General features: G+C 40.8%; 1 protein-coding gene across 2 annotated transcripts; it reads right to left on the bottom strand.

The window, feature by feature from the left end:
- Positions 1-242: 242 nt before the first annotated feature.
- GPRC5D (G protein-coupled receptor class C group 5 member D) lies at positions 243-8896 on the bottom strand. Of its 2 annotated transcripts, XM_025995593.2 has the most exons (5): positions 8708-8896; positions 8453-8598; positions 6792-7729; positions 1627-1694; positions 243-517 (listed from the first exon to the last, which is right to left on the bottom strand). In XM_025995593.2, the coding sequence occupies exons 3-5, from the start codon at positions 7684-7686 to the stop codon at positions 413-415; spliced, it is 1068 nt and encodes a 355-aa protein (XP_025851378.1). In that variant the 5' UTR covers positions 7687-7729; positions 8453-8598; positions 8708-8896; the 3' UTR covers positions 243-412. The 2 variants fall into 2 exon arrangements, with proteins under 2 accessions (XP_025851378.1, XP_072622104.1); XM_072766003.1 differs by lacking the exon at positions 1627-1694 and having other exon boundaries at positions 8708-8878.
- Positions 8897-16833: the final 7937 nt, after the last annotated feature.

Genomic DNA, 16833 nt, shown 5'->3' with positions numbered 1-16833 from the left:
TATAACTTTTATCATAAATTCTGGGTCAATCATATTTAGGGACCCTTTATAAAAAATGACTAGAGGAGTAATCCAGTAGTACATTGCTAGTGCTCTCTATATTTTGTCACATTAACATGACCCTAATTTTTTCAGACCAAGGTCTTTCAGTTCCATTAGTAAGAGGTGCCAATTTGTTCTTACATTGCTAAGGAAGGGAGTCTTTCAGTTGCATGAAGGAAAAAAGAGACACATAGTCAAGGTAGGGTGGCCAGCAAGATTGTAATTATGGTTGAGAGGGTAGTCTTCTGATGAAGGGCCCAGATGGATGGAAAGGGCTAGGAAGCAGGGGAGGAAGGATGAGTCCATACTTTGTTGGCAGCATGACTCTGAGCTCCCCAGTAGCCCATCAGGGCTACATTAGGATGGTCTTCTAGGTCTTCACTATGCATGTTTCCTGTGGACTTTCTTTTTCTGCGTCTTGCTGGGGGCTTGGTTTGGCCAATGGGATAAAACACTCTTGTGTGGGATCAACAGTCTGGAAAAGAAGATATGCCATTGTCAATTTGCTGAGCAAACACAATGAATGATAACTCTCCACAGCTATGTTTAAAATATCACTTCAGCATCACTTAATCCTTTGTTAATAAAAGGAAAAAAATATTGAGGCTATGCATATCAGAATTTTTTTTATACCACCTTCCCTTTTAATCAGTAACAAGTATCTTTATGCAAGATTCATGATTAGCTGATCACTGGAAATTGAAGTAATCTAAGAAATTCTAGAAAAGATAATATTTTCTCATCATGTTAGTGCCCTCCAGAGGGTTAATTACAGCAAATGATGCATCTCTCTTTTGGTCTGTGTGCCATTCCAGGAAAAGGCTAAGTCTCAGGTAACAGACCAGAGGGATTAGCTAGAGTTGCCTCACATGGTTCATCAAGCAAACAGCCTAAGCATGACTTTCACCCTCAGATTTTAGTTATGGAGATAAGAATATAAGAATTATGTCCCAGTTTGGTATTTTTGGCTGCCTGTATTTGTATGCCCTCAAGCTATCATGACACAAACACAAGTTACCTCCAATTCTACTCACTAGTGCTTCTGCTTTTGCCTGAAAGGATTAAAATTGGTTATACCCATCTGGTGATGAGGGTGACAGACCTAGCCCAGTTCTTGGGGCAGCTTGGGCTGCAGGAGCTAGACAGTGACTCAGAGAGGCAGCTGGTGGGGCTCAGCGGATTCATTTAGACAACTGATAAATACTAAAAACAGATCTGACCTCATACATATTTACAATTCCCTGTTGTCCCGAGGGCAAAAAGCAGTAAGCTTGTTCCTCTTCACGCTCTCACAAACCTTTCAGGCTGCCTTTTTCTTTCCAGTGACATTCACTTGTATCAGAGTACATTGTTGATGGTGTGGGAGGGCCTTGGGCAGGGGCAAAGGCATGACTTGCCTTTATTGCACTCCCCCAATATGGATTATATCTGGATGGCTTAAGTTCCACATGCTTGTGGAGATGAGCCTGCCCTACCTCTCCTTTCTCAGGTCAGTAAAGACACCAGAAATGAAGCCTGACCGCTTTCTTAAGGAAGGAGTATTTGCTATGCCCCTCTTTGGTGATGGTAGATGAGCACATTTACCTGCAGCTGAATGGGGGTACCATATGAAGTTAATGCTACATCCTCCTCAGCTCCATCACTGTCTCGGGCTGAAAGCCAAAGGAGGGAAGGGCTTGGGTTAGTGTCAGAGATTCACCTGGAAACAGCACATGAGGACTATGAGAAGACCCAAGGGCTTGCAAAGAGGCTCTTGACCCTTTAAAAAGGAATTCTCACTTGAGGCTGTTTTTTTTTTTTTTTTTTTAATCTATGATTTTAAGAAAGAGTGTTTTTAAAGCTTATGAGGAAGGTTGGCTATGGATGGCATCTGTGTGTTCAGGAGAGCCACATCTGTGGTTAGTGATTGAAGAGGCTGAACACTGGTCATCACCTTCTAGAGGAAGGGCGCTGCTCACAGTGGGTCAAGGTCTTTGGCCCTGCAGTATTACCTGTGTGACCTTGCATACCTCACTGTCCTCAACACTAAAATAAAAGGCCTTACCTAGATCAAAGCTCCTTCAGGCTTGATACTCCATAAACTTTGGTTCAGCTTTAAAAAAGCAGACCTAATAAAAAAGATCCCTAGAGACAATTTTATCCCATCACTGAATAATAATCATAATAATAATCACATGCACAGTTATTGGTTTAAGGTCAGGCTTCTCGACAAGACTGTAGGCTCTTTGAAGACAGGAGCCATGTCTGCTTTAAGGCCAGGCCCTCGCCTGCATATACATATTTGTTGTTTGATGGTCACAGGTGTAGCCGTGTCCTGAGTGTTTATGCATAGTGGTTCTCTCACTTACTAGCCGTGTGACCTAGGGCCACATTGTTTAACCTTTGGTTGCCCTTCTTTCCTGATGGGAATAAAAGAGGGATAACAGTGATCATGATAGTAAATCTACTTCATAGAGTTATCTTGAAGATTGAGCCAATCAATATGTATAAGGCTCTTGGAACAGGGCATGATATGTAGAAAACACTATAATTCTGTACTTTGTGTATTTTTATCCATGGTGGTGCTGGTGGTGTGGTCATAACTGATGCTCTGACATCCTCTCCAAATGGTATTTTTTAGAGGGCTGAATCTTAAGAAATATGAAATTCTCTTCTTTCCCTGGAAGCAGAGTGAACTGAATTCTTGGTTTAACTTTGTGCTTTGAGGCAATATGAGACTCCTTCACACTTAGCATTTTGTGGACCAACATTCATCCAACATGCTCATCAGACCAGATCATAAATGAGAGAAGCCTCATTCTCCAGCAATCTCCAGCATTAGTTAAGTTGTTCATGGATTTACCAAAGGGCTGCGTATTTCTCTCTATTAATCCTGCAACCACCTCATGGTGTGAAATCTGAGTTGAATGAGGAAGACCTTACATTTATATGGGGAGGGGGCAGGGATGTTATAACCATCATTTAAAGACAAGGAGCCTGACCTTCTAGATCTAGAGGTTAAGGAGCTTGGTTTGGTCTCAAAGTTGGAAGGAAGCAGATCCTGCCTTCTTTCTTCTACCCTCATGCTGCCCAATTATTTCATGCTCCCTGGATCTTTAGGAATGCCAAATCCTTGCCTTATCTGACCTCAGACCAAACAAATCCTGCCCAGACTCATTGTCTTCTTCCCTACTCCATGCGACTTCTCTCTCTGTAACCTGTTGCTCTTGAGGGTGATAAAACAGCAGTTTTGCAATTTGTTCCTGCTTGAACAAATGGAAATTACACTGCTTGGGACTATTGAAATTGGTTTCTTCTAGGAAGGGGGGAAATGCCTTGAAGAAAAAAAATGCTGAGAATTGTCAAAAAGGACTGTCAAGCAAAAGCTGGTACTTGCTATAGGGAAAACAATCCAAATGGACTTCAGTTTGCAGGTACATTCTCTTGGTTCATGTCATTTTATAGTTATTGACTTCTTTTTACACTGCACAGACTCATTATTTTTGTCTTAATATCTTCAAAAAGACTCAGACTGGCTTTGTCTGTACACCTTCAGACAATGGACAGAAATAAATGCCCACAGCAGTGTGATACTTTAAAATATACATGGGTCTTGATTTTAGCAAACTTGATATAACAATACCCTAAGTAAAGCAGATAAAGTAAGCAATAATCCAAACAGAAGCTTTCCCTTGATTAAAAAAAAAAAAAGATTCATGGCTGATACTCTATATTTAGGATCTCCATGAATTAGATCACATTTAAAATTCTCAGTTACAAGGGCAACTGAGTTTTTAAAAGTGCAATCATTATACAGCTCTCTAGGAACACATTTATAATACAGGGCCAAGTATATTTACTCCTATTTGTTTGGTGTCCTGTAGTAACATGCTTGAATGCATTTTCATTCTCCACCCGGATGTTTTTATATCTTGGAATTAAGTCCATAAGCCACTTCAGGAAGATAAAGCCTAATCTTCTTTTGAAAGACTCGCAGGGAAGTAGAGTTCTTAATCCCCTTTGCTGATCTATTTCTGTGTTTACAAACTCTTATTTTCACATTTAATCTAAATCCTTCATGCTTTGGGTTGAGTTCATTTCTACATGTTGTCTGTATTTGGAGATATAAAGCAACAGGGCCACAGCCTCTTGGAGAGAGGTTTCCATACTGGTGAAATTCCCTGCTGATCTTTTCTTGTTTTATTCTTCTTTCAGATGGATAATACTGGCCCCACAACCTTGTGGTAAATTAAATAATTATATGACTGGAGTCACAGCTAAAAGCAGTAGTAATCAGAACAGTCACATGACAAATGGATGTCTCATGGACTCAAAATATCACATTTTGGTATAGAATTTAGAGAAAGATGGGGCAGCCCGGGTGGCTCAGTGGTTTGGCGCCGCCTTCAGCCAAGGGTGTGATCCTGGAGACCCGGGATCCAGTCCCATGTCGGGCTCCTTGCATGGAGTCTGCTTCTCCCTCTGCCTGTGTCTCTGCCTCTCTCTCTCTCTCTCTCTCTTTCTCTCTCTCTCTCTCTCTCTGTGTCTCTCATGAATAAATAAATAAAAATCTTAAAAAAAAAGAATTTATAGAAAGAACTTGAACAGTCAATGAGGAAGGTGTATTAAGAACTACCACTTGTCTCATTGTCTTAACTTTTCCATATTGGTCTGATGCTATAACCCTTAATTATCTTTTTGGTTCTCCCTTAGACTCCCCAAATTGCTCACACTTCTCATTGATGGATCCCAGAACTGGAATGGGTATTCTCGTTGGAGACTGACCAATGCCAAGCACAAGAGCCTGATGGATCTTGCTGACCACATGTCTGCTTACATGGCACTAGGACTGTTTTCAGAGGCAATGAAAACAAAGACAGTGGTAAGCCACTTTCCTCCCTCCAGTTTGTGACCTATGGTACACTGGGTTTTTCAGGTTCCTGTTATCACACTCTACTTGTCTGGCTCTTATCTATCTTGCATTGTATTTTTTTCTGAGCTTGGTGTCATCCTGTATTTTGTACTGAGTTTTCATCGTTCTTCTTATTTTTGACATTTGTATCTTTCCCAGGTGACCTAAATTCTGATTCTGTTGGCCAAGTTTAAGTTTCTGGTTATTCTGCCCAATTTGAAGAGCAATCTGTATCTTTTTTACTACATTACTGATATATTTTTTTATTTTTTTAAAAAACACCAAACTATATCGACAATGACTGTCACTGGAAGGCAATTTCCTGCTCAGATATGGATTTCCTAACCATACTCAAGTAACAAGGATAGGACCAGGAAATGTGCTTTTGCAAGCCTTAACTCTTCCTCCAAGACACTCTTGAAAACACTTGGAACACTTGTGTCTTCGGATATAGAATATCAATCATTACAAATCCCAGTATGTTTGAAGTATCATAAAACTCTAAAAACTCCTCTCTCTCTTTCCCTCTGACTTTTGTGTACTGGAAACATATGATGACCATAACACAAACACAAGAAGTTTTATCCTAACTTCTGGTGAAAACCATGAGAAGTAGTTTCAGGGATTGACTCTGCAATTCTGCCACAAACCTTAGTGATCTGATGATGCAACAGCAACAGGAAAAGAGAAACTGTTCTAGGAAGGATGTATAGCCTCAATTTCCGACTCTGTCAACTGCACTGAAAAGAATTAATGGGTGCATCTATCTGAGCAGCATTTAATTTGAATGTGTAATTAGCCAGAGATTACAGCTCAAAAAGTGTATACACTTAAAGGGAAGGCTTCTATTAATTTTTTTGAGCCTGGTGAACGTTATGTGTGCTATACAGTATATAAAATAACATAATTTTTACACATTATAAATAAATTGTGAGGAATCGGATGCCTATTAAGACACAAAAATTGATGTAAAATTTTGATATCGGGTTATGAATAGGCCAGATGTTTTAGAAAGGAATGAATGAGTTTTGACATATTTCTAGATAACCAGAATTAGTCACTATTTTTCACAGGTTGTTAGGGTCCAAGCATTTTTGTTGTCATGGTTAATATATTTTATTCATTAACAAAGTATAGTCAGATGGCTTAGTCTTACATCATGATAAAAATCTGACCAGAAATTTTTATGAAAATGTTACCTAAGCAAGTTGCTTTATTTCTATTAATGATTACACATCTGAGCCTTTATTAGAATTGTGATTCAGTGGCTCTTCACCTTTTGTAAACCTTGAAGGCTTTCAAGCAATAAATGGTTTGAAAAGTAGAAATCCAGAAGTTATGGGGCTTTGTGACGTTAATGAGGTGATGAGTCCTATGAATCAGTTTATTATGATGTTTGGGCAAATTAACTTCAAGACCTAAAATTTAAAAAAATGTCAATTGCTGTTGCCAAGATTGACTTTTGCACTTGATAGCCCAAACATCTGGACTTAGCATCATATGTCATGCAATTGCGTGGTCCAAGCCTAATTTGGGGCTGGTTAGCTCACTTTATAGTGAGTGCCTTTCTTTACCCAGCGTGAGCACTCAGAGCCACACCCTCTTTATTTAGGCCCTTTGATTCATTTCTGTCTTGGTCTCTTCCCCATAAATCTCTGTATTTTGGAAGAACTGATTTTTCATAAAAGTTTAACATTGATTCTGGCTGTCTTTATCTCCATCCTGAAATTCTTAAGTCACCCATCAAAATTGTGACCATTTCTTTACTGTTCCCTCTTGGTTCATCCTGTTTCTCGATTTCTTTCCTGTTTCTCCCATAGGAGAGCCTCCCTGCTCCCCAAATCCCCTGGGAAAGTACCTCGTGAGAGTTCTTGGTTCTCCACTCTGAAGCTGCATTGGTAGGCTGGGGCTGGGCAGGCATTGCCTGGTAAGGGGCAGTTTTGCCTGCTGGATCTGTAGAGAATGCAGAGCTCGGGTATGATGTACAGCAGCAGGAAGACCCATGCGTTGGTGACCAGGGCAATACAGATGACAGGGTCATCCCATTGGGGCTGCCGCTGGAGCTGTGGGTTGCCTCTCAGGAGCATGGAGATCCACACTACCCAGATGATGATGGAGATGAGCACAGTGACAAAGATGAGCCTTCCATGTTGTTTCCAGTTCTCACAAGGGCCACAGAAAGTGGCTTTGGAGACGAAGAATGTGAGGGCCATCAGGAAGAGGACATAGACCAGGAGTACAACAAAGTCCACATTGAGCTGACAGGGTGTCATATGCATAAACATCATACCTCTGGTCATCATGAGAGTCACGTACTCAATGGCAATGATTACCTGCAACAGGCTGACACCAATAGCAATGCACAGAATTGTTGTCCAAGAGAAGGAGACTCTACCCCGGACCAGCTTCACCAGGTTGGAGGCATGAGCCAAGAGGCATGAGAAACAGAGAGCAAAGAGAACCCCAAAGAGGAAGTAGCGTACGGGGGCAGTTTGCTGATTGAATTGAGCGATGAAGGCAAATGCAAGGCTAAAGAGTCCCAGCACACCCAAGAGGAAGAGGAACTGAGTGGGGAGGGTATTCCACAGGCTGCAGTCTTGAACTCTTCGCAGGAGGAAGAGATATGCCAAGAGTAGTATGATTGTAACCACTATGCCGATTATTGCCAGGGACTCGAGAACAATGCTCCATGCTCCCCCGTTGTCACAGACAAAATAATAGTCCTCAGTGGACTTGATGCAGTCCTCATACATGGTGACTTGTAGGTGGACCTCACGAGAATGGATTTCTGTTTCCCTGCAGGAGAAAGATGAGACAAACTCCTGACTATATCTACACACAAGAATGCCTGTTAGGTAGTCCTATTTGGCCACTATAATGTCTTTCACTCCCAACTTTGAAATTGCCCCAAACTATCAAACCCTTAAAACTCTCTTAGCTGCATCTTGCTGGGAAAAGCAGAAAACTCTTCACTTGGAGCTTCCAGATACTTCATCCATTTTCGTGTCACAGTTTGTATCAAGGCTTTTCGAAAACTAAGACAAAACCTTTTTCATAAAATGGGGTGTGTGACCATGTTTGCATGGTTGATGAGATTCCAGCTATATCAGGCTCCAGAACAAAGGTTGTCAACATTAATGGATCTTTGGATCATTGAAAACACTACTGCACTGCCTGAAGGAGATAGGCAGGTAATTTTTCCTCATAGTTCTAATGACTGTTCCTTCTTTTAATTTAAGTCAACCCAACACAACACGTTCTTGCTAAATATCTACTGTTTGGTCATCAAAGAATTATACAAAATGGTCCCTGCCTTCAGATAACTTTTTCAACAGTCGAGCCCCAAAATCTATGTCTTTACTGAGGTTGCCTAGGAAAAAATCCCACATATTCATTAGGAAAAAAAGTACTTTGCAATTGAATACTCCTACCTGGATTCCTCTCCATTTATTCCCAGACCAGCTGGCTGGAGCAATTCGGGTTTATAGCTAAGGGCATGGGCCCTGAATTCCGACTTACCTTCTCTGTGTCCACACTGGAAGTTGAGGCTGTAGTGCCTGCGAGGTTGTAACTGCCAATGAGTAAGAAGGAGACAATCTCAGCTTCTTTAATCTCTCCCCAAATGGGCGGAAGGAGTGGAGGCCCTCACTCAGTTCCTGCAGTACCTATAAAAAGAACCGGAAGGTCAGAAAGACACACCTATTCCAGTTTTACAGCAACTTTTCTACAGAGATTTCTTTGGTGAGAATAATTATTTTTTAGTCTAATGCTAACCAGAGGCACGTTGGCCTTGGGGGTTCCTGAAGGTGACTTTAGGAAAGACTGCTTTCTCTCCGTATGCTCCACTGTGTTTAGGAAGCCTCAAGAAGCCCTCACATTGGCTGTTACGTGAGGGCACTTCATTCTTCCTCTGACCTACTCCCTAGAGAGCCATCTCTCGAGTCTTCCCCACAGCTTGATTTTGATTGTGAGAGCCAAAAGAGCATCTGTTCAACAAAGGAATCAGTTTTACTGGGCCATAAAGAAGGCTCATGTGCATTTAAAGGACTGGTGGTTGGAAAAATTGTGTAAGAGGGGACATTTGTCTTCTCTACTACTCTCTCTTCCTCTCTATTAGAAGTCTTTCCTCGGGCTTTGGCTGTCCATCAGGTGTGGGCATCTACATGGACCAGCTCTTCCTGGTTATGCCAAAGATTTTGGTGTAATTTCCCTTTATCCTTCCTCTCCTCATCCCCATCAGAATGCACTTGTTCTGGGTTTCATTCCATTGGGGTCCCCATCCCAGGGCCCAAGATAGAACTCACAGTTGAATTTACCAGCTGATACCGGTATAAAAATTCCTTTCCTCCTGTGACAGCGTGTAATGAAGCTCAGAGTAGTGTTCAGCCTATACTGACTGCACCCCTACTTCCCCAATTTTACTCCTTGGTTCTTTCCCTGGATATTTGCATTTTGACAGAGGACTTACAGAGACCCCAAATCAGTACCTGTTGTCTGGTTTCAAGTCACCTGTGTGATCTGACCCTATCTTTCTCATCCAATGTATTTCTTTCAGGCCTCCTGGCTCTATGGTTTATCCAGGTTGGCTTTCCCACTGCATCATAAAGAAACAAGCTCCCGTCTACTTGCCTTCTCTTAGATGTTGTCCATGGTCTGAATTGCCTTTTGCTTATTCTCACTGATCCTGTTTTCTGACCTAATACTTTCCCTACCTCTAAGATTTAGCTCTTACCTACTCTGTGAGCTTTCTTGCCTTCCCTGATCTCTGGAGCCCTCACCGATTACTTCCTACCACCAACGCCACAGCATCTTGGGTCTGTGCTGTTCACAACTCTGGAAGCTATATTTTCTGCCCATTTTCTGCATCAATTTTTAGTAAAGAAAACAGTAAATGAATTAAAAATAGTAACAAGCAATAAATTTATTAATTTATTTTATTTGTATTAGCCTCACCTCCTTGATGAGATTTACAGCTGTTTGAGGGGGCAGGTTCCACATTTTATTCCCTCATATCACCTGGCCCTGAGGGGAGAACCTTCCAGGTGATGGGTGGGCTGCTTAGCTGAAGGAAGGAGTCTAATGATAGAATTCCAGGTCTTGTGAAGGTATGTTTTAGCAGTGTGGTTTTCCAACAGATGCTTTTTAATGGGAACCACCTGCAAATAAGTCAAGACCTTAACAAACCCCAGACGAATTCATTCTGAAGTGGTGTTCTATCTTTAGAGACTCCTCAACTTTAAAGAGCCATTTCTTTCCCCTTTGAGAGAAGAATATTTTAGGGAGGAGAGTCCTCTCCTTTACTTGCTTTAGGCATAATTGTGGTTTGTTGGAAACTGTAAAATCTAATCTAAAGTTTACATTAAGGGTGAAGAGTTTTTCTAGGTGATGAAATGTGACATCCGTGAGAATTTGCTCAAAGAGCCCAATGAGTGGTTAAATTGCTGTCTGTAGAACAGTAGAGGATTTTCCATTTAATTCCTCCAGAGAACTGTTCTAGTGACCCCTTCCCCACCTCCTCCCTTCCAGTTAGTTACCACTCATGGCTACTCCTCACTGTGGTGATATTTCCATTTCTGGCATACACTTCTTCTAAGGAGATTCTTTGTGACCTTGATGGCTTGAGGCAGATGAATTAATGGGTTAATGACCACAAAGCCCTTTGAGGACCTTAGATAAAAGAGCTTGTCTCAGGTACTAATTATTGCTATTCTAAAATCTAGGGTCATGGAATTAACCCATCTGCTGCTAGGCCTTAAGGAAATGAGGGCCTCCTTTGCCTACACACATCCACATTACTCATGTCTCCTTTCTTTTGGCTTTTATGTGGCAACAGCATCACACCAAACAGCCCAGATATGGCTTTGATGAATCCAAGTATATTGATTATAACAAGTCCAATAAAAATGAAGACAAAACAGTCAAAAGGCCAAATGCCTTTTGCCAAATACCAATTTGTGTTGTCTCCTTCTTCCAGAAACAGAACTGGAGGGAATGTTAGAGGTTACCTAGTCTAACCCTTCCATTAATAATTAATAAGAAGAAGGCCGATATTATAACATGATGAATTTCATAATAAGGAGGCAGAGGCCCAGAGAGATGAAGAGATGTACCCAAGGTAGAGAATGTTAGACGGGACAGCCAGGGTTGTCTGACTGTTGGAATATTCTTGCCACTATCCCAGGTTGCCTTCCTGACCCTTCCCATCTCAGGAGGACAAGCCTTGAAAGAGACAAGCACTGAGACATGACATGTGGGTCATGACCATAAAAGAAAGAAAAAGCATAGACTATGAGAGAGTGTCAGATGTTCTGTGTCCTTCAAGAAACCCTGTAACTATCATGACTGGCTGTGTGAGGACTGGCTGTGTAAGAGGGGGGTTGCTAACCAGGAATGGGTTCTTTGCTCATTTTGTTCCCTAGCAACTACAGGGCTGGCTTCATGGATGTGTAACCAATGTAGTTGTTCAGAGACCTCCATTCAGAAGGATCCCATGCTGGAAATTTCATGCTCTGTGGTCTCTATCTTGAAATTCCTAATTTTATCTTCATGAAATTGTGTTTTGAACATGAAGTCAGATGGGACAAGAAGCATGCACTGGGGGTTTGGAGCCTGGGCTCAGGTATGATCCTGTCTCCCATTTCCTCACTGCTTCCCTAAGACAGGTTCTCTGTCACCTACTCTCTATCATTCCTTGGTGCTCTGGGTCATTTGGCTTCTCCATTTCTGCTCCTGACCCGTGACTGTGGCCACACTCTACCTGGGGTCACCTGTCCCCATGGGTTGAGGTGGTGGGCTCTTGGAAAGGGGAATTGACTTACCCACATCCAGTCAGGCTGCTCTCTTGTGATGCTGGACAGTGACAACCATAGCCTCCCATCAGCCATGCGATCACTAGGGTAAACAACCCATGCACTTAAAACCAGCCTGTACCCATACAGCCATTCGGTTTTCATTTTCAGTATAGTATTCAATAAACCACCTGAGATATTCAACACCTTATTATAAAATAGGCTTTGTATTGGATGATTTTGCCCAACTTTATGCTAAAGTTCTAAGCACATTGAAGGTAGACTAGGCTGGGCAGCCCCGGTAGCTCAGCGGTTTAGGGCCACTTTCAGCCCAGGGCATGATCCTGGAGACCTGGAATCAAGTCCCACATTAGGCTCCCTGCATGGAGCCTGCTTCTCCCTCTGCCTGTGTCTCTGCCTCTCTCATGAATAAATAAATAAAATCTTAAAAAAAAAAAAAAGGTAGACTAGGCTAAGCTATGATGCTTTGTAGGTTAGTTTTTTTTTTTTTTTTTAGATTTTATTTATTTATTTGAGAGAAAGAAAGCATGATCATGGGAGAGGGGTAGAGGGAAAGGGACAAGTAAACTTCCCGCTGAGCAGGGAGTGTGACACGCTGGGCGATCTCAGGACCCTGGGATCATGAGCTGAGCCAAAGGCAGACGCTTAACTGACTGAGCCACCCAGATGCTTCTGGTTAGGTGTATTAAAAGCATTTTCAACTTACTATATGTTCAACTTGTGATGGGTTTATCTGGATGTAACCCCATTATAAATCAAGGAAGTTCTGTATACCATAATGTCTCATCAAATCTGTATTATTGCAGAACATAATTATAGTCTCATATAAATTTTGTGATTCAACTTGATCAAAGCACTGATGTAAGATGTCAACACTTCTAGTTAGATCAGGTATGAATGACAGGAAAATTTTTGTGGAGGATTTTTTGTGTTGTTTAATTTTACTTACAACTGGATTAAGTATAATCTTTGAGTTGGAAAAATATGTTGATTCAATATCATTTAGACTGGAAAAATTGTAAAAGAATTATAGAGTTGGACAACAAATATGACTAGAAACTATGTCAGAGTTATTAAAAACTGATTGACAGTCATGGTTTATTCATCATGAGTCTTTGGCACCTAAAGAAATTTTTCTTGAGCCTCATGGATTTATTGAAATCAAATGAGATGCCACTTAGCAAAACTTGTAGAAATATATTGTTCAGATATTGGTGCTGACCATATCTACTTACTACTATATGTAGTACAATTTCTGGTTGCCATCAGATAAGATATTTAGCAAAGTATGATACATAAACTCAGAAATAAGATTTAGATTTCTTGAATTGGGAAAATATCTTATTTGCCAAATATTTTTGGACATGATACTGGATAGTAAAAGTGCATATTTGGCTGATTTGGGGCATTCTTAACTACCATTTTGGAAGAAAACCATATATATATATATATATATATATATATCTTTTAAAGATTTTATTTATTTATTCATGAGAGACATAGAGAGTGGGGCAGAGGCACAGCCAGGGGGAGAAGCAGGCTCCCTGTGGGGAGCCTGATGTAGGGCTCGACCCCTGGATCCCAGGATCACGACCTGAACTGAAGGCAGAAGCTCAACCACTGAGCCATCCAGGTGCCCTGGAAGAAAACTATATTTTAACATGTCAAACACATTCAAGGATTCCAAAAGGCATGGCAGTTTTAAAAGATGGTCGTTATGTAGCATTCCTACCATCAAGAAATGGGATTGAATTCCTTTCCACTTGAATCTCAGCTGATTTTCTTGTAACCAATAAAATATGGTGGGAGTGATGATGTATAAATTCTGCGGTGAGGTCAAAATGAGACTTGTAGCTTCTGCTTTGGTCCTTTGGAATACTTGGTATCCAGATGATTTCTCCTGAGACACAGCTGTGAAGCTCTGAGAATCCCAAACCACCTAAGAGCCCACATGTAGGTTTGCTGGTCAACAGCACCAGCTGAGTCCAGTCTTCTAGCCATCCACGCCAAAGCACCAGACATGAGAATGGAAAAGCCATCTGGGAAATGGATCCTCTTGTTCAAGGTGTTCACTTGAAATTTCACTGAATGGAATTTATGTACATGTCTGTATTCAAGAATTATTTGCATTGCTATGAGTTTTCTACAAGTTAATGTTTATTTCTACAGAGTTCTAAACAGCCAAGTCAATACTGGGCGAAGGCAAAGGTGACATTGGCAATTACTACTGAGTGGATTTGCAGAATCAAGTATGCATTAACACATTTAGAGAGATCTATACTAGTAAAGTTGGGTTGATTTTTTTTTGACTGGTTTACCAATGTGTTATTCTCTTGTTTTTCATTTTTAGAGGTCAATACCTACCTCCTTACCCACTGAATGGTCAAATGACCAAAAATTAGCATCTGGAAGTGTGCATGATATTTAACAAGATAGCAAATATTGGCTTAGCTAATACTAGAAATAATGGATATCTCCGGAAAATTTGTGGACAACATGAATGCCTGTAACTTTAAATGTAACTTTAATAAACTGTTGGCTTTTAATAGAAGGCTCTGTATGACCCAGTGATAAAATGTCCTGGTGACAGGTCAGCTTTTTTTCTGTAGTAGAAATACAGATAATACTTTTCAAGGTTGTTCTTGTCATATTCTCAAACACATGCCAATTTCCCATCTACCCTCTAAAATTGTTCCTATTCTTAAGATTTGAAGTGCACTGAAACTTCATTCAGTGCTCCAAATAAAAACTGACATGTTTTACTTGGGTGGGTAGGTGGGGGAGGGGGGGCTATCAACCCAGAAAAGCCAAAGGCACATGTCCCTAGAGGATCAGAAGCACGAGCATTCCAATAAAAGGATGTTTATTCCAAAGTCTTTAAATTTCCTTATAAATGTAATAATTCTACTTTCTGGACATTCCCAACATCATTCCAACATATAGAAGGGAACATTACAAAATTAGTTTGAGTGAGATAAAATGAGAGATATTGTTACACTTCATTTTCCTCTCAAAGTCCTAATCATTCCTTTTTAGAGGAAATTCTGAAGCTTGAAAGAACATTTGAATAAATTATACATTTGCTTTTCACTGAATCTGAACCAATAACTCTGAATCAATAATTGAATTGCCTTGGTGAACAGAAAAGAGAATAAATAATTGCATTTAATTCTGACACTGAAAAATGATTAAAAGACATTATGTTTATTATTTAGGCTGAGATTAAGAAAAATTTCTAGCGCTGATTAGTAAGTATTAACATATTACCAATCACAACAACCTTTTTGGGTGAATTTGTAGGGTTTTCAACTTTGGATTAAAAAGGCAAAGGACAAAGGTCAGCAGTGTGTATTAGTTTCATCAAATGGGCTCTGGACTGGAATCTGGCTTGGGTTTGGGTATCAGTTATGAATTATCTCTCTGATCTGGGACAAGTTTCTTGATATTTCTCAGCTTAAATAAATGTTTTCTCTTTCCTGTGAGTATATTTACACAGAGAAAAAACATCAGTGATTTTTCTGATAATTTGATGTGGTCTGGGTGAAAAGTTTTGAAAGCAAATGGATGGTACAAAGCACACAGAAGTTTAAGACTGTTCAACCTAGGAATACTATTAATTTTTAAAGAACTTTCATACCTTAATTACCAACATGTGAACTATTATGTTAAATTCAAATTTTAGGTTTTAGGATAAGGTACCTTATTTAGAATAAGGTAGTCCATTTATTTACTTCTAGAGCCTTTTTCTAGAAATGTATTACAGCATTAATTCATTCATTTGCTCATTAGTCCTTCTAATGACTTTTTTTTGAGCATCTATTTCATGCCAGCTACTATATATGTGCCTGAGATGTCACAGCTAATGAGATCTAGGACCCATTGTCTGTATTCAGGTCGCTTACAGATGGGGTGAATGGGGAGTGAGCAGATAATGGAAATGTTAGGTATTCAGTAAATAATCTGTGGGCACACAAAGGGGAGGATCAGAGAAGACCTTTCAGAGGAAGCGATGTCTAAGCCAATCTATGTGAAACAAAGGGTCAGAGTGCTCCAGTTGGAGGACACAGTCTGCGTGTGCAGTGGCCAAGGCCAGGAATGGCAAGTAAGTGAGTGGGGGGCAAGGCAAAAACTGGTGAGAGAGCAGGAGGGGCCCAGGGCTTTGTATTGTAAAGAGTATAGATGTTATTCTGAGGGTAATTTTATTTATTGCATTTAAGCTTTATATTGCATTACACTTAATATAATCCATTTATTCCCCTATCCAACACATTGTTATGGAGCATCCGTAAGTATTTCTTGTGTTAAATGCTGTGAAGAAGACAGATATGTTTCTTGCCTCGATGAGCTTACAGTTTGGTGGGAGAGCAGGAAGTAAAATAGTCAATAAAAATATATACATATTTACTGATTGTGGAAAGTACTATAAAAGATGTTGTAATAGGGAATAATGGAGTGGGGTGCCTCTGGTAGGGCGGGTTAGGAGGGCAGAGACCCAGGGGATGGGAAAGAGCCAGCCACGACCATGCGGAGGGGCAGGAAGAGCAATCCAGGCAGCCGGGGAAGATGCCAACAAGTGTGGAGTGTCTGAGGAATGGAAAGAAGGCCATCTGTATCTGCAGCAAAGGATGAGAGGGAAACAGGAACTGAGCATCAGATGGTGCAGGGTTCACACCCGAGAGTTACAGGGCGGTTAGCAGGAGCACCCGGGTGGCTCAGTTGGTTAAGCATCTGCCTTCGGCTCTGTATAAAAGAGAGGAGCCCGTCACAGGAGTTTATGCAGAGGAGAGGCATAATCAAAGCCAACCTTTGAAAGAATCCCTCTGGCTGCTGAACTGATTCTGTACTGTAGGAGCCACAGTCCTGGGGTTAGGGGTGGGGACAAGACAGGAAGCGGATGGTCAGAGAGGTGTCCTCTCCCAGGTGACTTGGGCTGGCCTGTGACACTGAAGTAGTGAGAAATGATTGGAGTCTATATATATTTTCAAGCTAGAACTAACAAGATTTCCCATTAAACTGCGTATGGCATGTGAAAGAAAAAGTCAAGATGATGGCAAGGTTTTTGGTTTGAGCAATTAGAAAAATGGATGTGGA

This window comes from Vulpes vulpes, chromosome 8 (genome assembly GCF_048418805.1).
Source record: "Vulpes vulpes isolate BD-2025 chromosome 8, VulVul3, whole genome shotgun sequence".
Classification (NCBI taxonomy): Eukaryota; Metazoa; Chordata; class Mammalia; order Carnivora; family Canidae; genus Vulpes; species Vulpes vulpes.
The sequence above is the reverse complement of the archived record's forward strand: the minus strand, read 5'-3'. Positions and strand labels throughout refer to the sequence as shown.